The sequence below is a fragment of the Rissa tridactyla genome, chromosome Z (genome assembly GCF_028500815.1).
Source record: "Rissa tridactyla isolate bRisTri1 chromosome Z, bRisTri1.patW.cur.20221130, whole genome shotgun sequence".
Lineage (NCBI taxonomy): Eukaryota > Metazoa > Chordata > Aves > Charadriiformes > Laridae > Rissa > Rissa tridactyla.
In genome coordinates this window covers 17,205,847-17,227,641 of record NC_071497.1, presented here as the reverse complement: position 1 = coordinate 17,227,641, position 21,795 = coordinate 17,205,847, and the positions used below count along the sequence as shown (strand labels likewise).

The 21,795-nt window shown below is 48.4% G+C and overlaps 1 protein-coding gene across 2 annotated transcripts in view; it reads left to right on the top strand.

Annotated features, from left to right (window-relative positions):
- Positions 1-7,918, top strand: part of DGKQ (diacylglycerol kinase theta) — a 98,346-nt gene extending 90,428 nt beyond the window's left edge. For both annotated transcript variants that reach the window (XM_054185216.1, XM_054185215.1), the window contains one exon: positions 39-7,918. In XM_054185216.1, coding sequence (XP_054041191.1) covers positions 39-137 — 99 coding nt within the window. In that variant the 3' untranslated portion in view covers positions 138-7,918. The remainder of the gene's footprint in view (positions 1-38) is intronic.
- Positions 7,919-21,795: the final 13,877 nt, after the last annotated feature.

Sequence of the window (21,795 nt, the reverse complement as noted above, 5' to 3'; positions counted from 1 at the left end):
TTTTAATACTCGCTTTCTCTTAAAACTTCCCATTTCAGGTCCATATGTTGAAAAAATCCAAGCAGAAACAGAAGAAAACTGCAAGCCTGAAAGAAATGAGAGTGTATAGTATGTCAGCCTCTGAAGGAGGACGCTAAGTGGAGACCCGTGCTCCGAAGCAATGCAGCACACCTACTGCAGATGCCAAGACGGTTCAGTAAAATCGAGCGCAGACAACCAGTGAAGAGGGTTGCTTATGAGCGTGCCTTTCATTACATTTTGATATTACTGGGTTCTCCTTCATCTCTCAGAGATAGTGCCTCATTGTTAAAAATAACTGTTATGTACCACTTGTCTCATCTGAAATGTTTGCTTCGGGTTGCTTTTCCGTAAGCCGTTTTTCATGTATATAGAAACTGAGGCCAAACAGAAATGCCAAACAGAAATGCCAAGATGCCGAGATTTCTGCATCTACCTTCACAAAGACTCTTCTCCTCCTCCCAGCTTTTTCTTAAAGAAAATCATTCCATAGATAAATTCTGGTGCATTGTTCCAAAAATGAAAATGTGTTCCTTTAAATGAATGCTCACAGTAGCCTCCCAACCAAAAAAAGGCAGAGACATGAGCTGCTGAGAACTCCTTGGATCGGTCCAAATAGCACAGCTGAAACAGTACTACCGTAAAGAGAAAAATACAAAACACAGGAGAGATTATTTCTATAAAAGGAGCCCTGTGCACTGGGAAGAGAGAAAGTACTAGAACAGTTGAGTCAAAATATTTCAGAGAGTTTACTTCAGTATTTGGGCAGTGTGAATGAAGGGGAAACGGCTTGTAGAGCAAGTTTTCAGCTGCAGCTTAGTTTCCCTTATATTATTCAGACAAAGCCTGTGTTAAAAGGTGTTTGAATTTCAGCAGCTACCACTCTAATGTAAAAAAGGAACAAGAATACCTGAGGCGGTATTATTATTATATGCATTTATTTTTTTCTATCGTTGAAACCATTATCTTTGACACCAGACTTTTCTGCTTGTCTTTACTTGTGCTGTTTCGTTTTCATTAATTTGTCACAGTTGGACTGATATTTAACAGCAAGCTCAAAGACTAAAAGAATTGCCACTAATTAGGATAAAAGAAGTACCATTTAGTGTTCACTTATGTAAATTAGCTCAGTCATACATTAGAGCTGAACTGAAGTCCAGTGTAGCCTTGCTGAGGAGCTGTAGGAGGTATTGAAGCCTGTATAGTGTGCACATAACATCTGGTAGGCTTCAGATGGCTGGGAGTGCAATAGTTGTCATGAAAACTCACCTGGTCGGCCTGCTCAAGTCCTTGGTGGATGTTGTATCAGGTGTGGGCCCAGGGACACACAGTGACTGTCTTTTCTCACTTGGACGAGCTCTTCAGAGGCTGGTCCTCTGTCAGCTCCTGTGAGACCAAGATCACCTCTCTGTGCTTAGCCATCTCCTGAAGAAGTGGGTATCCAGTACTTCTTTTATAGCTTCCTTTTAGAGACTGGCGCTAGAGCAGACATGCTGGTCCTGTCACACGCTACATATATCTGCTGTCTGTAGCCATAGTTGTGTTAGTCTTTACTCAAATCTCTGCTGGCCTCATGTCGCTGTGGTCCTTGAGTGAATGAACCTTTCACTTCAGGTCAACATCATACTCAAGGGGCCCTCTGAGTCCCTTCGCTGGCCAGCGGGCTTACGTGTCCTCTATTGCACGGTAGTAACTGATTCAGCTATGGATGGCATGAATTCATCACTCAGGTGGCAGCTTGCCAGTGTGTCTATACAAAAACACCTCCAGCTGCTTCAGGGGACTTCAGTGTAGCTTTGAAATACGCAAAAGCTGTTTTTTGTTGGAGCCCAGTATGTGCTGAGGCAGTTCTTGCTGGGTCTTGTTGATAAGTCTGTACTTGAGGCACTGTGCCAGCTTCAGCAACATCATTACCTGTGCTTTCTACTTTCCAGTCACGGTGCAGATGAGGGTGTGAAAGTGGGTGCTACAGGACAGTCATCTAGAGCAACAGAATGATACAGCTAACGCTATAAACAGACAAAACAGCTATGCAAAAATGGCAGCTGCCTGCAGCCTCTCCTTCCTGTCCAGTGATTCCTTCTGTTCCTAGTGTTCTGGTACGGATGCATTTGGAGGACTGACTCCTGTTTTCAGTGAGGCCTGCTATTAATTAAATTGTTAACTTAATTTTAGGGGTGTTCTTGAGGTACCACCACATGGACTACAGCTTCTCTTTTTATTCAACAAGCAAAGTGAACTCATGCCGTGAAGGAGGTAGCTAAAATCCTCATCTCCTGATCCTTAAACACAGGGTTGTCTCTGCTTCAGAACCTGGGTGTGAAGGGTCACACGGAGCTCTTCTGGTGTCCTGCCACCAGCACTAGAAGTAAGAAGGGTAAAGTGTTGTATTTCAGGTTATGCCCTTTCAGGACGAAGCTCACAAATTAGAGAGCAAATCTGAAATAGATTGCTGCTTTTAATTGTCGAGAACGCCAGAGAAACTGCTTTGTGTCCTCAGGGCAGCAGAAAGAACGCAAGGTCGTCTTTCCAATTGCTGACTCAGTAACAGAGAGGAAAACTTTACCTTTTGTTACAGAAACCATGCGTAAGCTTTAAGCTTGCTGGTGCTGACCATCTTCTGCAGCCCAAGTAAATAAACCTGTCTGGCTGTTACTACAGACATATATAATCCTGCAGCATGCAGCTGACAATGTTTCATGTTCTTGGCTTGTTAGTGGCTTGGCTGGCAGTCCCTGTTGCTTATTTAGTATCTGTTATCTGAAACAACATGAAGCTCGGGTCCCAGTATTTGTAATCAGAGGGCCCCTTGCTGTGGCATATCCTTCCATGGGGATTTTTCATCCCTGAAGCAGTGCAGGAGCCTGTCTCGGGGTAGCTTTGTGGAAGCAAGGCGACGCAGAAATGTGAGTGTGTTCTCCTTGCAGCTGCCAGAGGGGATCCTGGTGGAGGACAGGAAGACTTTGAGTTTTCTTTTTTCTTTCCCCTTTTCTTTTCTTCCAGAAACCAGCTCCCATGTGTTGTTTGAGCCGGTGAGTGCCACACTGGAATGAAAACGTATCTTAAGTAAAACACACTTGGCATTTAAGGTCTCTGTGCATCATATAATGAGGCTCAGTGTGTTTGGAGACAAAATAGATTCCTGGACAGCTGAGATAGGGAAGCTCCTGTAAAGCTTTTAAAAGGAGAAACTTACTATTTAACCCCTCTATTAAGATGTTGCAGTTTCAGGTACTGTAAAGGCCAGTATATCAAGACGTTTTGGGTTTTTTTTCCGAGATTTTCATTACACAGAGTATCTGAGAAGGCCTAGTGTTTTCTTCCATAGTATGTAAGACTTCCTTGAAGAGAGGAGATAACTCTGCAGTGAATACAAAACATTTTAACTTAGCCTTTACGTTGAACAAAATGATGCAGTGTAACTTACATGATAGCGGGCAGAAAAATTGTTCTCAGCACTGAGTCTTCAAGTAACATTGTGTGAGAACCTAGTGCTCGCACGGACAAGTGCTTTAAATAATGCAATAACAAAAGTGTTGGGGAAGAGGCTGGGTTCTTTTGAGACAGCTGTTCGTCAACATCAGGGACACAGGGCCAGGAACCATAATCCATAGACAGGGAGGAGATGCAGGCTGGTTGCTCTCCTCAGCGCACTCCTCCATCCTCTCTCCACGCCCCTGCCTTTTTGCCGTGCCTGTGGCCCGTGGCAGGCACCAGCAGGACAGCACAGCCAGCATCCCTCCTGCTGAGCTACGCGCTCCTGACCTTTTGCTTTTGCTGGCGTCCAGCTAGGCTTTGCCAGCGTGGGGGAGAAGAAGGGTCCTGAAAATCACAGTGCATTTCAAATACCCCACTACTGCAGGCAAGAGAAGGTGGTCAGTTGATTAAAATCCATTTCGATGGGTGAACACATTACCTCTGTCTTGAATTAGGGTAGGGGAACCGAAATTCAAAAGCTCATCCCTGAGATACAGGTGCTACTTCAGAAAAGTTGCTGCTTTTTCCCCATGGCTTTTACACTTGATTTGTACCGTTTAAATTGCTGATGTTTTCATTGTGTTGATTTTTAAATGAAACAGTGTTATTTTGCCAAAATGATTTGTTTGTTTATATATGTGTATACATGTGTGTGTGTATGTGTATGCATACATACACACACCCCCTTTTAAAAATAGGGCTTACTATATTTCCTTTCACAGTGCCTACTTGTACAGCTTTTGCTGTGTTATATCATTTGGATAGTGCTCTTTTCTGGATCTTTCTTTCACCAGTTTTGGACAGGAGGCAGAGCTTGCTTTCTTACTGGTCCCACTGAGGTTCCCAGCACATGCTCCTGGTGGACATGTGCTTTCTGACAAGACACGATGGCAATATAGTGAAAGCACAACTGTGTTTAGAGTCTCTGCGTGTGTACAGTTTGAGCTCCTCTTGCGCTTTCTGGCTTTTCATCGAGCCTCTGTGTGTCTAAAATCAATGGCAATGGCTATTGCAGCATTCTAAAAACTAGAAGAAGCTGTAGCACAGTCCACTGCAAGACTTGAATAAGGAACAAAACTAAATGAGCTGTTGGATAGAATTGTCCATTAATCTTCATAGTTACCCTCTTAAAAGTGTTGTACAGATAGCATTTATTCAAAGAGGAAGTAACGTACTTGTTATGAATATCAGCTCTTTGGAATCACTAAGCATTTACGCATGCACATTACAGCAGTCTGTTGGTACATAAAGGCGTCATGGAATAAAGCCTCATTTTGTGGGAGGAGAAGGTACGAGGAGCTGTTGAGATGCTGGAAAAGGACTTAATGTTGAAGACACAACAGGTTTAGCTGCCTAGGTGTTTTATAATGTACCGTGCCCCGTGCTGCACAGGCGCCGGTCCGTACTCCAGCACTGGAACTGGGGGAGTGTTGGAGCTGTGCGCTCCAGAGACCTGGCAGTAGATGTTCTTTCCGCCTGCCCCTCTCACCTCCTCCATACAACCTTCATAGTATCTGTGCGTTTTCCTCTTGTGCTGGGCTGCCTCCCTGGCCTTTGGGCCCAGCTTTATACTGAAACTGGTAACAAAGGCACCAGTCGGTGGCGGTGAATCTGTGCGGAGAGCGGTGGAACAGAGACCCTGCTCTAAAACGCCACTCTGGCTGTCGGGCTTAGACTGGTCATTAATTTCTGCTTACTTCAGCCATTTAACATCTGTGCAGCAAAGACTCAGCATCTACTGAACTGGCTTGGACTCAGGGTGACAGCGTTGCCTTGTTTTCAGGCCTTGATCTTGTATGCGCCAGGGCATGTATCACTTCATATACTTTTTGCACTTAACAGAAAATGCAGGTTAGATAGGCTTAGAGTGTGGCAAAATTGCAATGTTTGTACTTTTTTGTAAATAATGGGGATGATTCTACAGATACAAAGATGCACTTTCAGGTAACAATGAAAACAAGTTTGTTGTAGAATGCAGCTGCTGAGTTTCTCTGACTGCAGCGTTCCTTTTTCCCCATCCATCTATAATACTGCGTTCTTGAAAGCCTGCTTGGGGATAAGAGATGGTGTCTGCCTACCATCGCAGCATGTATTTATAGCTGACTGACTGAAAGTTCACATGTATTTTCTAACAATTACAAATTGGCTGCTATTCTAAGATGTAGGTTTATTAGACAGATGTTACAATGCGTAGAAGTAATGGTAAAGCTTTATTTATAGTGTCAGCGTTTACTGATTTGACACTTGGCTTAGTAGGAGAGATCCAGCTCAAAGCCTTCATTCCTTTTGCTATTTAATGTAATTTTTTTTAACAGTGTAGCCATTGTATGTGTAGAATACAGTGAAATGAATGCAAATTACTAATCTTAATGCGCAGTGAGACCAGCAGTTTCAATGTTTACAGGACAGTGACTATTGATTGTAAACCCATACGTGTTGGCTGAAACAGTGCGCTCTTTCAGTGTTTTGGAAGCATTGTTTCTGCTTCCCATGACAATTAATGAAATAGTTGCCTTCTGGTTTAGGTTCCTGGTTATGTCCCTTTGGCAAGATTTAAATGTGGATTATGACTTTTCAGCCATGGACTTGTAGGACAGAATTTCTGGTGATACAAGTGTTGTATTGAACATGTTTTCCGAAAGATTCGCTTTATTTTTTGTGAAGATAATTTATGAGAAAGTTTTATAAGCAGATCTGTGTTGTTGAAAAAGTTGGTCTGAGGTCTCGAAATAAATATGTGTAGATATTACAGATGTATCCCAAAGCAAAGTATTTTTTAATAGGGCACTGTTACTGGTGTAGTTATCCCTCTGAGCTCTCCTAGCAACACACCCATTTAACAGGTCACTGTGCACAGCTCATGTGTGTTATTTAGGAGACGACTCGATTTCAGAAGATGTGGCTTCATTTATATTGCGCGTAGCCTGTGCCACGTCTCTGGCAGCAATTCCTGATATAAACATCAGCTGTAGAAGGCAGAACTCTTCCCCTGTACAAGTCACTGCAGGGTAAAGAGCAGAGAGCGCGTCCTTGTGCTTGACTGCAGGAATGTGACAAGTCTGGTGACTGTTTGGCACTTGGAGTCCTCTCCCACTGTCCACAGGGTGTGCCGCACATCACGCCTTTTGCTTTCCGAAGGAAGGAAGCGTCAAACAGCTAACAGCTTGCCTCGCCATGGCATCCCTCTCTTTGTGCTGCTGAACTTGCCAAATGGGGTAGCAAGAGGTGCTTGAAAGAATTACTGAGTATTTATTGTGTAATTTTAGGTGCTTATAAAGCGTTCACTGCTATTTTAAAGCAAAATTCTGGGGATCTGTAGCATAGCAATAGCTGTATAACTCCAGCTTTCTGAACATGCCAAAAGCAAGTTATCCTTGGGACAGTTTAATTAGCAATGGTGTAGATAGTAGCAATCAATACCTTGAAACTGCAAGTTCTGATTATTGGAAGGGACCATCTCTGCTTTGAACGCAAAGCATCAGAGTTTGTAATTCGCTATAGATTTCAGCGTCCCTCCTATTATGAACCACCCACAACGTCTTAACTCACTTAATACTGGCCTAAGTATTGCTTAAATAACTGTGTTTTTCACCTCTGGTTATTTAAATCCTCCAACTTCAAGCCGTTTTATGAATGCTACTTTAATATCGAGATACTCTAAGATCTCTTATAGCATTTCTTGTGAATGTTCTAATGCATTGGTAATAAATCAGCTAGGGCCAACAAGCCAAGGTAAGCTGACCATTGAACAGTTTTGTTGTTGTCTAGTGCTTACTCTTTGTGCACCTGCCTAATAATTCTCAGAAAAAAAAAAAGCTTTGGTAAGCATTAAAGTGGTTGAAAACTGTTTCCACATCGTGTGCCTCAAACCAGTAATGCATTATCACACAGGTTTACTTGTGGATTGTCTCAGAAACAGGCTTTTAATGATGTAACTTGTTTCTCAATGTCTGCCTTGCAAATGAGACACCTCGCTATGCTGTGGTAACTTGTCAACAAATAACATACCTAGTGTTACTGATTGGTTTAAAAAAAGTAATTTATTAAAGATGGACTTTTCTCTTATATTTAAACATCTGTTTGTCCTTTGGTTATGTTCTTAGAACAATTCTGTATATATTTTGCAATACGTGTTTTGTGTTTAATTCAATTGTACATTTTGCACTGATTTGAAATTCTGTATTCTAAGTATTATTTACAAGTTCCAGAGATCTGTCACTAGAATTTGTCTGTGAAAAATACAACATCTCTTCTACCCTGGATGTTTGTGAAGTAGTCATGCTTTAAAAACAGTGAAATACACTTCTGCAGAGACAAATGTACTTTGTTTTAGCTGGGCACTACTTTTAGAGATAAGTAGGTATTCTGTAGACCTGTTGTTTGAGATTGGGGTCATGCTCTGTGAGAGGGTGGCTCTGTTGTAGCGGTGCTATTTCGTAGGTTTTAGTTTTTAAGTGACACCTATACACTAAGTTTGACACCCCCCCTGCAACACTCAAGCTCTTGTGGAACCCTTATTTCTGTGGGTAGCCCTTACTGTAAGTGGTAAAATCCTTCTGTGACAGCATCATAATGTGTTAAGCATTTTTGTTTTGTGAGTTACTTTAATGATGATCCAGAATTTCCAAGGTAGTTTTGTACAATTGCTTGCCCGATTTGCGCTCCTCTAGAAAAAAGCATGACCTGGTGTTTTCAGGCTGTGTGTAGCCCCGTTGTGCTTGGCTCAGGTGACCAGTGGCGGACCTAGGCTGCACAGCCCAAGGGCCAGACCCCATGGACCTTGGCTTGGAGGAGTCAGCTGGGGCAAGAGGGGAAAGGCTGTCCAAAGCACAGATGGAAACTGCTCCACTGTGGGTGGACAGCCCACCCCTGCCTGGAGGTCAAGACCCTTCAGCTCCTGGCGTGCCTCACATGGCTGATGGGGTCCATCAGCTTGACACCTCCACTTAGGATGATCCTCCTGCAGTAACCCACCCTCTGGCATAGAGCAATTGTTTCTCCCCGCTCTTTTCAACAATTGGTTGCAGAACAGAAGAGGGCTTGTTCTTGCCCTAGCATCTCCAGGTAAACCTTACTGTTCCTTGCCGAGCTGCAAATCAAGCTCTGAAGCAGCTACAACCACGTTTTAAAAATATATATAGAAAACCTCAGCTCAAGACTACTGCTCTGGGAAAAGAGGGGAAGCAAATACAATATTGACCTTTGTGTAGAGGGGGGAAAAAAAAGACAAAACACCCAAACCTTAAGTGTTCATGATTTAACCAAGCTTTATGCCCACTAGCTTGCCTTAAACATGGAAGAAAAATTATCCTTTCTCTGTTAACTGGAAAAGGGAAGTAACATTTTCCACTTATTCCTTCTTCAGGTCCTCGTGGTGTTACAGCACACTAAAACATGCTGCTCTTCATGTTGTATGCACTTCTTTTCAACTTTTACATGTTGCGATGCAGCATCGATTTCAAATATGCAATTAGAGGAGCCAGCCAGGCTGTCCAGTGGGTAAAACACATCTACCTGGAGGATTTAGGGATTCTCTGTGAGTGCTGAATATGGTGAATTCCTTCCAAATGGTGCAGGTAGACTTGTGGTACACCTTTGGGAGACAACTGCATGCAGTGAGCTCGGTGAACTTCATTTTTTCAGGAGACATGACCAAAAAATTCATCCTTGTACATAGTCCTGAAAACAAAAGAGAACATGATCTAATTCTCCAGTAACGGGGAAGAAGCAGGCAGTGAGGAAACCATGATCTTCTTTCTTAGCAGAGCACTGCTAGAGGCACTTTTTTCTTCTTCACTCTTCCAACTCAGCTTCCCAACCTTTGGCTCCTGCTGGTACCTCCATCTTCCTCCTAGCTCCTCATCAGCCATTCCCTTTCCAGGATTTGTCATCACTCCTGTGTCACTGCTCTGTACGATGGCTTGCCATGTTTGCTCTCCTCTAGAAATATTTAACAGTTTTTTTCAGGCTTCTTTGGATTATAAGTGAACATTGTGTGGACATTTTTTTTTTTTTCAGTCTCGTTAAATTTGTCACACTGGTGTGTCAGCAGCTCTGGTCATAAACGTTAAACTGCACCCTGCTGAAATCTGTCCAAAGTCTCAGTTATATCTACCTTTTAGAGGGAGCTGCTTTAGTTTCTGTTAATTATAAATATCTTTCCTGGTGTCCGCCAAGTTTTATACTGAGTGTTGGCACAAAACAAGCAGTGTCATTAAAGTAAAGCTACTAAAACAGGGACCTTAGTTCTGGCAATTCCTTTTTATATACAAACAAGGCCATTTGCTGCTGGGCACAGCTTTTACGATGTTGCTGTCTGGTTGCTTACTCACCGTTAAACTGGAGGTTGCTGCCCTCTTGCTTTCTGACTGAGGATAGCAAAACCCTGCGCTGAACTAGGAAAGGCTTCCAGTAACCCTGCCCAACCACTGGGTGTGCTATTGCTGCGGGTTAAAAATTACTGTAAGAGAAAGGGTGTACTGCAGTTATGCAAAGATGCTTACGTTGTAACTGTTTGATTCATGGATAAAAAAAGATTGCTCCACTTTTTTTAAAGTCATCCTCGTCTGATGAGGAGTTAAAAAAAGGCAGTAAGGTGGGGTGCTAAGGGCACAGGTTTCCGAGGCTGCTCCTCCTCTGGCGGTCTCCAGCTTTCTTTGATGGTCCCTCATGCTGTGTTCTCCGTGGTGCCTGTCTCCATCCCCGCCATGGGGTGCTCCCCTACACCAGGACATGTTGTTGAACCCACGCACCCACTGCCCATGCTGGGAGAGCGGTGGTGCCATGCCATGCTGCAGCATGGAGAGCATGGGCTGGCCAGCTTCTTCTCATCCCACGCCAAGAAGAAAGCGGGTGCGAGGGCTGTGCCTTGGTGCACAGAGAATGCCGCGCCTTTTCACACATTAGTGTCTCCAGAGGCTCCTGCTTTGTCCTGCCCCTGCCAAGGAGTACGTCACCAGTGCGTCACCAGTGTGTCTTGCTGGGTCTCGTTGGGCAGCAAGGTGGCCCAGATCCCAGAGCAGCATGCAGTACTGCTGGGAGGAGCAGCAGGAAGGTGCGGGGTGCTGCTTTGCAGGTGCCAGTCTCCTTTGGAGGGGCACATGCGTGCTGGGGAACCACTGGCAAGCTGTAACCTGGGTGTGGCCGGCCTGTCCCCAGTGGCTCCACAGAGGAAGGGCACAAGTGACCCACTCGCCTGTGGGGGAACATTTGGGACAGGGAGTTTGTCGCTCTGAAACCTGCCTGCAAAGGGACACAGGGCAGCCCAAGGCATGGTCAAGAAGCCAGGCCCCATGGTGCTGGGCTTGGGGGGAGCTGAGGGAACAACATCTCACATAGCCAGCAGGGACCAGGCCCTGCAGCACCCAGCACAGGGAGGTCACAGCATTTCACAGCACGAGGGCCAAATCCCAGCACTCAGCAGCATGGCACTGCTCCAGGTCCAGATCCCAGGGTGCTGAGAGTGGGGGCAGCCATGGTGGCAAAGGTCTGCCTGCCTTAAGAGCAGGACTCATAGCTCTCCTGTTCGAGTAGGAGCCTGAAATTCACAGCCCAGTGTGGCTAAAGGCCTCGCCCATGGCTCTCTCCATGGGTCATGGTGGTGGACATCGATGGCACGACCCCAAGCCAGACACCATGGGCCTTGGCTTGGACAGAGGTGGAGAGCAAAGCCCTCAACAGCCTGAGGGCCAGGCCCGTGGCTGCAGAGGCATGGGGAGGTTGGTGGGGCGTGGCTGGCATGCTCTGAGGACTTGGTCCCACAGTGCTTGGCTCAAGGGGGACCTGAGGTGCAAGGTCCTGCAGAACAAGCCTCTTGGCTGGGCCCTTCTCTTGTCTCCTGCAGCAGCCTCCTCGACAAAACAGAGCACAGAGCTGGTGACATCTTTCTCCGCTGCAGATCCACCCAGCTTGCTCAGGAGCAGAAGAACGGGGATAGCTCAGTCCACACTGAGTTATTAGGAGCTCTGGCGCAGACAGACAGGCCCATCTCGAGTCTCCCTTCTCCTGTCACAGTCCCGGCCTCATCACCTTCACCTGTCACATGCAGCACGTCTCTCTTCCCTGGCCTCTACCTCCAAACCCTCCGCTCCTCACATGGCCACTGCCAGCTCCTCTGGCTTCCCCGCTGCTCCCGCCACTGCTGTCCTCTCACCCACCTCAGCTTCAAAGCCTCTGGCTCCTGCCCCCACCACCACACACCTCCTCACTCCTCCAAATTTCTGCCCAGCCACGCTGCTGCTACAGCCAGAGCCCAACTGCCCCCGAGGAGCACCTCCTGCCCACGAGAGGAGCCCTGCCCCACAGCAAAGCCCCGGCAGATCCAGCCGGCAGCCACAAGGCTGCCTCACCCTCCCCGGGGCACCTGCTCACTCCATTAGCACCAGCACACGGGGGAACCTCCCAGAAAGCACCACCAGCAGAGCACTGCCATAGCCAAGGGCCCTTCGCCGAGCAGCAGGGAGGTCACGAGGCGGTGCTATCAGCCATTAGTAAAATGCTGTGCACTCGGGCACAAAAGCTGAAGCGGCTGCTGCTCTCACGGGGGCTCTGAGCACATCCTCATCTCCCGCTCTGGCACCCAGACCCATCCAGACATGGGACTCAGGCAGGCGACTGGGGCAGGATGCGCCTGCTTTCTGTGGGACTTCCAGAAAGAACAGGCTCCACGGCGGAATTAAGCTGTCATTCTGCTCCGTGCCACCTCACCGCTATGCCGCCATGGAAGCGGCACACCACTGCCATTTCCATTCAGCGCAAGGCTCATTTCCAACCCATCCCGCTGACCCGCAGAGGATTACCACCACAATCACAGCTCCAGCGGACTTAGGCAGCCACAATGAGGGAACACCAAACACCTTCTCGCCAACATCAGCTGATGGCCCAGGGCGGACAAAAACAACACAGAAAGAAATGATGGGGCCAGCAGTTGGGTAAGCCACCTGGATTAGAGAGGCTCAAAGTGGGACGAAAACCAGCATGTACTGCTAACCCAGCGAAACTGCAGCTCCAGCCTCATCTCCATTCACCCAAACACGGTCAGGCAGCCGCTGGGTCCAAGCACAGTGAGAGGGGACACAAACACTAACATTGCAATGGAGAAGTCAGGCAAGAGGTAAAGAGCAGCTGCCTGCAGATAACCAGGACTCTGAATGCACAGTATCGCCTGTCACCTACACACAGACCTCCTGCTTTCTATCACGCTGGCCACAACAGCTCCCAGGATCCTGGGCCTGGCAAAAGCGACATCCACACACACCCTTGGCGTGACACCTTTGGCCTCCTTTCTCCCCAGAAGAAGACATGAAGCAGGCCAAGAGCACAGGTAGCTACGGCAGCATCCAGAAAGACGAAGGATCACCGTCTCCCTCTTCGGTACCGACCCACATTCAAACTTCACCTTCCGCAAGGGTGGGAGCCTGCATTCCCACGTCCCAAAACGCACTACTAGCACAGCAGCATCGAAGGCTCCACCACACTTCATTTCACCTCGCTCACACACACACATGTGCACACACTGACCTGTTTACCACAGTGACGTGCCTCTGCATGGGAATTTCTTTAGATGGTCCACTCCCAGTGGCTGAAGGCAAGGCAGACCGTGCACTCTCCACAGTGGGTTTCACCACTCCACACGCCACTCCTCTGCCAATTTGGGGAGGTTCAGACACTTCCAAGGGATATCACCATGGAAGACAAGAACCAACATGCAGTTAAAATCATTGTCTTTTTACTGGGATATGAGTCACCATTGCAGCTTCCCAACTAGAGGGCACACTGTTCTCGTGGTCATAGGAGAGCAAGAAGCAGCAAACCCTTTGTTAGGAATAGGGGAATACAAACAGACTGTGAGACCTACTGTTGCTCCAAGATGCCAACTCACAAGCAGATGGGCCTGATCCTGGGATACCCCCCTGACAGCAACACAACAACAGCACAGCAGTGAGGGAAACCTGACCCACATGCTCTGGGAAAACACTGCTGCACCAGCTTACGCAAAAGGCACGGAGGTCCAGCTGATCCTCAGCCCACAGAAGGATTTACAACCATTTCCATGCCTGTAACTGCTGGGTCATGTGGGCCTGCAGACAGTTCAGCAAATGCCTCAGCAGCAGACACAGACCTTGGAGACTGCCCTCTTCTTTTGCAGTGCACCTCAGGAATCAGCACAGCAAACAGCCAGAGCCTCTCCATCACCTTCCCACATCGAGCTGAGCCCCACCAGGGAACAGCCTGTTTTCTCGCTCCTATCCCATAGGCCCACCATCTCGTTTTACAACACTGTCCTGTGCCCTAACATCCCAAACCAACGTAACAGCAATACATGGGGGGAAAGAATGCCCTCTTCTGTCTCTCTCCATGCTTCACAGAGGTGCACAAAACACACGGGAGCAGTCCCAGGCTGTAACCAGCCCACACCACTGCACAACTGCACTCACTAGCCCTGCTCAATGTCTGCTCAGGACACGCTCCTTCAGCACGTGTTTCAATGGATGGATGGGAACAGGCCTTGGGATATCTGAGACCGTCGTTTGCCTTAAAATCCCCTCAGATAGGAAGATGATGTGTACATGACCATGGGCACATCCTCAGGTGAGGGGATGCAGCTTGGAGCGACCCTCCTGTGTACAGACCACACTAGTCTGCCATGCAGCCCTTTTGCCCTGCTTAGCAGTTCTACATCTGTCAGATACCCCACGGCCATACGCACCATGAGACTCCCAGCAAAACCCAGAGTATCCCTGTTATTCAAAGCTAAAAGTGCCTCCAGACGTTTTATCACGACCACCCTGCTTGCTTGGGCCCCAAAATAATCATGGTCCAAGCTGAAAAGCTCTGCAACACCCCAGCCTCCTACCCATCCACTGGCTCTTTCTGCAGGAGCTCTGGTCCCTAAGGGCACAGGCCCTGAAGCCTTGCAGTAACCATTGTCTAACAGGACAGTCCGGACTGCATGTGCAGTCTTCTGTCTTCCATCTACGGCATCGACCTAAGGACATTGACCTAAGGATAAGGAAGCACATGTGGTCTTTTTGGCGACGCTCCCTCAGGTATTTTCCTCGCCGTCCCCCCACACATGTTCTGACAGAGGAATTTTCTTCCAGCCATCCATTTTTTCAAACTGTGCTGCCCATGTCTGGTAGGGCCACGCAATGCCCAAAGCCTGCCCCAGTGAAACATACTGCATGACCATCCCATCGGGCTCTGCCCGGGCATGGGGACCTCTCAGTCTGGCTCACAGCACAGTTTCTTATTGGCACATGACAGGGTTTGTGCCAAGATCGGCTTGGTGCCATCTCAGAGAGGTTCATAGCCCTCGAGCACATCCCAACTTCTCCACGTCACCTCTTACTCGCCCCCCTGACAGGTCAATGCTTTTTCTGCAGACGTGCAAAGTCGAGGCCCCCAACCTGCGTTTTATTTATGTTTAATTACATTTCATTTACATTTAATTATTCATTCCATTAGCTCTTAATAAAGACTTTATACCTATGCTTTTACAGGTATAAATATTTATTTTATATACCTCTATATATATACATAATTAATGTATCTATGTATAAATAAAAATGCATATTAATACACTCCTTTATACATATATTTCTAATTAAATACATGTTGTATGCACTGTATGCAAATGCATATATTTTTATATCTGAACACTTCCTGGTACAAAGGAAGCAGGAGTTACAACGCTGAACAAAATGTCAGCTCCCTCCCACAAAATGTGGCAGAAACCTGCCAGCAAGGTCTCCCGCCCGGGAAGGCTGGGCAGTGAAGGATGTGGTTTCAAAGTGGTGCCAGAGCTGCCTAGAGCCCTCCCACCCCCTCAGCTCACAGGCGGGCGCACACTCCAGGCTTCTCCAGGGCCATCCAGCCACACTCACAAAACACCGGGGAGACCCAGGCACAAGTGCTGCCGGGCAGGCGCTGTCCTCCGGGGGAGGTCTTCTTCTCGCAGACCCTCACTCCCCAAAGGGACACTCTCAACAGAGAAACCTCCCCACCAACATCGTGGACTGAAGCCGGACGGAGCTCTCCCACAGCCCTGGAACTACCCTGCTCTCAAAATATGTGCTGCATGCAGGGTCGAGTCCTAGCGCTGAGCTGCCCTTGTGCTTCAAACACCCCAGCTTCACCCCCCAGCAACTAATGCCCAACGTGAGCAGAGTCACTGGTTCCGGAGAAGGCCACCTCATGCTCCTCAAGCCCCTCGAGCTCAAGACACAAGAGGAGACTCCCTCACCTCCAGGCACACGAAGGCGACCAATTGCCGCTCGCATACCTGCGTGGTGCTCGCTCCAAACGGCAGCAGCACCAGGCAGCTGCAGCCGCAGTACGCTGTGCGAGATGCCATGGGAAGGTCGTCTGTGCTGCTCTCGGCAGAAGCAGCCCCTCTCCCCTCACCATTTCCCTTTATTAGAGGAAATCACCCTGGGCAACACACCAAAGGGAAGAGAAATCCTAAACCTCAGCACATTTCAGACACCGTGCCACACATTTCAGTCTACGCATGGACACCAACACTGTCTCTACCTTCCTGCACCCAAGGCCACGACGGCCCAACCCAGGTGCCGGGCAAGGAGACACAGCACCAAGTCCTATTCTTCACCGTTCCTTGAATGGTTTTACTTTATGCGCGCAGGACACTCCACTGATCTGACCGCGTCTCTGTGTGTGTACACATACAGTTACACACAGGTACACCCACACACCTACAACTATTCAGACAGCCCTGTGTATACATGTGTTTACACAGGCATGGCTCCTTACCCCACCAATTCCTGCCCTTCCCGGTACAGTGTGGTTCCCTGACTGATCCTGGAACAACCTCTACCACAGCCACCTCCACAGCATCCCCTGCTCAGCTACAGGACACAGCGTTACTGCACCCACAAGGAGGGGCACACGCTGCTCACGCACACTTGCACACCTCCAGATGGCAACAGGCGGCAGCCACACAGGGCATTTAGATCCTTCCCTCATCCTTTTAGAGGCTTAGCAGCTGGTGAACAGAGCTTCAAAGAGAGGAGGTAGTGGTCACCTGCTAGAAAAATAACGAAAACCAGCAAGTTCATTATCTCATTTGGATCCGCTCAGTGTCATGGCGATATCACGTGTTGGACAAATGCATGTTTTAACTCAGTATTACATATTTGATGGTAAAAAGCATTCAAAATCCTCTTCTCCTGTGTCTGCCTGCCCATCACCCCATGCTGAGATAGTCAGGGGATCTCATGAACACTGCAGCATTAACAGAAATGAGGCGATCAGCACTGCACTGTCACTAACAGCGGTTTCGGATACCTGCCCCTCTGTAGTTGTGGATTTTAGTCCTGTGCACTTCAGTGAACCACTGCCACAGTGGGCTAATGGGGCTGGGAGAAGAAGATGCTCCCTCAGCTGTGTTGAGTGCCTTTCCCAAAGCAGAAACTTCCTATCAGCCCTGATACTGGTGGTGTACTTTATTACCAAGGTACAAAAGATCAGTGTCGTGAAACTCTTTTGGCCCAGGCTTTTGTCTCACAGTCCCGGAAATGCAAGCCTGCACCCTGCGTGACCATGTCCATTCACCTGCTCAGACTGGCAGAGAGCCAGCAGCAGCCTTTGCAATCCAAACCCTACCCTAACCTTCATGCATTTATTGACTTTTTTTGTGTGTTTTTATTGAGAAGGTCGAAACCTTTTGAAGTTGTGGGCAGATACAGAGCCACCTGTGTAATAAGTGCTCGACATTACCCAACATGATGATATCTCCCCCAAGTTTCCACTGCTCTTCAGCTGCCCACACAGTGCTAAGGAACATACTGAGATAAACCAGATGACTGTAGACTAGTAACTGCCTGTATTTGCTCCTCGTGTTAGGCTCAGTCTGCAGGGAGACCGTGCTGCATAACCTGGGGACCTGCGCAAACAGCTGTGTTCCCAGAGATCTGTAGAGCGAGACAGCTCATGAAGCTGCCCCATGCCTCACCAGGCCAGCCACCAGACCATGGCTCAGACCAGGTTGAAGGCAAGCCTTTCCCGCTATGTGGCTCACTCACCAACAGCTGAGAAACATCCGGGAGCAGCTTCCTGAACTGCCTCTCAGCTGGTCAGGTTTGCATGCTGCAAGCATCCTCAGCAGTCTACCCGGGCTATTCTCCGTCTCCTGGTCATCTTACAGCAAAGCCCTGGGACCAGGTAGTAAAAGTGTTAAGCTTCTGCTCCACGCCCAGGGCTTCACTACCGTAACTGTGTAGACACACCCAGAAGAAACACAAAACAACTATTTCACATTTAAGAAACATGTCCCTTTCCCATCTTTCCCTAAAATTTTGTTAGAACTTTAGGACCAAGGTGCATTAAATATATAGAGAGAGAGGAAGTCCTGACTGGACAGGTAAGAGCAGAGTTGACCTGCACCCTGCAGACACCTAGTTCAGGCCAATTCCTATCCAAGGTCATTCTGAGGAGCACATGAGAAAGAAGTTTTTGGGGCACAAGACACAGACTTCACACTGCCTGGGGACCGTGGTCCTTCATTCTTCCCTGCTTGTGGGCCTGTCTTCTGTCCCTGACCCCATGCCCTGAGTGTCTGATAACCATCACTATGTTCCCTCATGCCCACCTTCTGGCCTTGCTTCAGGCACTGTTTATTCCAGATTAGTGGGTTTTTTGTTCCTGCAGGTGCTCTTGTGTAGTCTTCATGCAGCATTGGGACTTGCTGGCCTCTCTCTCAACTCTCAAAGCCTCTTTAGCTTTTTTGTGACTTGCCAGTGTCCTGACCTCCTCCTCTACCATTTTCCTTGGCTCCTCTGCCTGCTTCTGTCTCTGGCTTCTGACCATCTTGCTGGCACTATGGCTCTTATCCCACACTCCCTCCCAGCAGCTACCTCTTGCCACGTTGGGAACAACCCTTGGGAGCTCCTCCTCCTGAGCAGCTGGGGACTCCAGGTGAGCACTGCCTGCTCCTGCCAGGAGCTGAGCAGATTTGGCTGCAGCTTTCAGCAGAGCAACCAGCCATGTCCTCCATTGGCCTCTGCCATGGCTCCATTCCTTCCAGAGGCTAGAGCAGCTCCAGCTGGTCTCCTTTGTCAAGAGGAGTGTCGGGAGGAGACACTACTGTCTTTGCCAGGACTACAGCTGGACACATGCTGGTCATGCTCCACCATCAGAGCCTTCCTACAGCTGCTGGGGAGACCATGATGCTGCAGGCATCTCATGGGAGATGGCGTATGAAAAGCTGCGAAGCTCCTTGTGCCCAGGGACCTAAGGGCTACCAGTCCAGGATGGACCTGGGGCTGGTGCTGGAGGTGTGGCTGCCACCGTGCCAGCTGCCAGGCTCAGTGAGGCCAAGGGGCTTCCTTCATGCTTGCCAAAAGGATAGCCGACACATGTGGTTGTAAGCATCCATGCTGCATGAGGACTTTGCAAAGCTGATAAGCTCATGGAGGAGCTGCTTGGTGCAACTCATAAAGAAGCAGCTGTATGTCCCCAGCAGTGGCTTGGCTGTCCAGGTTGTACTTCCTCATGTTCATGAGGACAGTGAGCTTCAGGAGAGTTGCTAGTATCTGGTGGGCTCCAAAGACGCTCTCAGCAGTCATGGGGCTGTGACTGGTTCAAGGACCCCTTTGCCCCCCACCACACACATACAGAGGAGGCATGCTCTGAGGAGTTAAGGAGAAGCTCCATGTCCTCGAGGCTTAGGGGACAATAATGGAGTCACTGACCAGAACTGTTGCAAAAGAAGCCAAACTCACTTCCATAGCAGAGGGAACCAGAGGATGCCTTTGTTTCAGACAGACTGGCTGAATCAGCTGAGCGTAAAGAACAGTTGTGTAACCGTCTGTCCCAGAGTTAAAAAAATGCAGACTTCAAGCAGAACAGTGTACCTCTAACTAGTTTTAGGGGTATACTTTGTTAAGATAATACAGCCTGTGTATGTATTAGATCTGTTTAATGCTATGACCCTATGACTCATATATATATATATATATACATACACCCATATTAAATGCAGGTAACCATAAGAGGCATTTAGCTTATTGTTTTATACTTTTCTGTAGAGCCCTGTCATTCTCTCAGGACAGGACTTTGCCTGCTGTGCCTCCACCTACAACCAAGAGCTGGAGCAGTGCAAACACCACGAACTCTGAGGCAAGCCCAAGCAGCTGAGTTACGTCCTGCAAGAAGAACCTCACTCCACAGTGGTTGTACCTTCAAGCTGCATGTACCTATAGCTTGCTCTGCCAGACCCAGAGGGTGAGGAAGGAAGAAATATGCTCCCCACCATTCTGCCTTGTGGACAGGTCTCTTTAGCTGCATGAGTTCTCAGCTTGGCTCTACACCTTATCATAGTAAGATAGCAAGTATCATAGTTTTGTGGTTTATAGGAGTTATCTCAAGCACTTAACAAAACAAATAATGGCTCAACTCTGTACTGAGTTTACAAGGCCTCAGGCTGAGGGCTGTGAAGCTTGCCTGTGTGAGAACTTTTCTTGGCCTGCCTGCAACTTTTACTTGTTTTAGCTGCAACAGCTAAATTTACAAGGTTGTTATGGCTACTTGTTTTGTGTTTCTTTATTATTGTTCAGTGGGACCATAATTTTGTAAAAAGAATGGCTGGAAACACTTGTTCTCTGTCAAATGAGATATTTGCAGCACTAGCACAGTGATGTAGTGAGAGAAATACAGATCTGGCATGACAGTGAAGGCCTCGAGAAGTTACAGCAAGAAGCACAGAGGAGTACAGGCACGAAGTGGGAAGATATGGGTCACAGACTTCACACTGCAGGCTCCATGGCAATAAACTCAAGCATGCTAGCATAGGGAGTGTATATGCGACTTATCCCAACAGTAAGTACAAAAACGTTGAAAACAATGAACTGACTGAACCTCTAAAGAGAAAGCTCCAGGCCTCAGCTGGCTGCAACCCACATATCCCTTCCTGGCAACTAGGGACTGCCAGTGTTGTGACAGTAAGCATATTCTAAAGACCAGTAATGAGATTCACAACTATACTGTGATTACACAGTATACTGGAAATGCAATAGTCTGCAAAATGTAACGTGTATTTATACTATGACTGCTGTATCACCCTACTAAATGGAAAACTCTTGTAAATGCAAATAGCCTCAAATGAGTAAACTCTGTATTAAACATTGTATTAAACATTGGGTGGACTATCTAAAAAAGCCTGGTCAGAGAATACCAGACCCTGACAGGAAGCAGTCTCTGGAGGCTGTCATGGTTATGGCAGAAGGTGGCTGTCACCGAGTCTTGGGTCGCCATCATTGGGAGCCCTTTGAAGGCACACCCCTGGTGAGGTTCAGCATCTTCACCTCTGCCCCTGCGTATGCCCCTGCAGTCTTCCTCTGTGGGGCCAGCCTCTGACTTGGCTTTGGCAGCCCTCCATCAATCCTCTGTCATGCAGCTTGACCTGACGTTGCCTCCAGTTTGTCTCTCAGAAGTGGACAACATCTGCAGAGAAGGAAATGCTGCTGCAGGGAGCTACAGGGTGGCAGGACCCCTGATGGCAGAATGGTGAGGGGCTCTCCATGACTGGCAGTGGGCAACAGGGCTGACTTCACGAGGCCTGATGGCATACAGCTAGTGACCATCTTCTGCCCCTCTGTGTGGGGCACTAAAGAGCCATGCGTGTGGACCGCTAGAGCGGTAACAAAAGCCAAACCTGTGGGATCTAAAGGTTTTAAATGTGCAGCATTGCTCGAGGTGCCCAGACAGACACAAGGCATCTGGAGCTTGGCAGCTGCCTGTGCAGAGGCTGAGCAGGCCCAGCCCCATTGAGAGCATGCTGCCGGCCCAGAGCAGTGCAGTCAAGGCCCAGGTGACGCCTGGGCACCCACCAGCCCCTCCCTGATGGAGAGTGCACCCGTGCAGTGGTTTTGTACAGGTGCTCAACAGAGAGCTCCAACTATAGAATTCAACTCAGTGAAGCTTTCAGTACTCAGAAATTGAAGAAACTAGGTTAATTAATTTAAAACCTTTAGAAGAGACGCACCTAACTGTCATTCCTCAGTCTCTCCTTCAAGAAGGCGACTTTAGCTGCTGCCGTGCAACAGATCCGAGGTTTCCCCGGCCCCATGGTAAGAGCGCATGGGTGCAGCGAGGCCGACCGCGGCGCCCCTCGCAATCCCAAAATGGCCGCTGCCGCCTCAGCGGGGCGCCGCCTGCCGGCAGGCGGAAGCACCTGGTGCGCGTGCGCGGCGGGCAGGCTCGGGTGAGGCGAGGCTAAGGCGCGGCCGGGACGGCGTGGGGGGGGGGGCGCATGCGCGTGGGGCGGTTGGGCGCGAGCGGGCG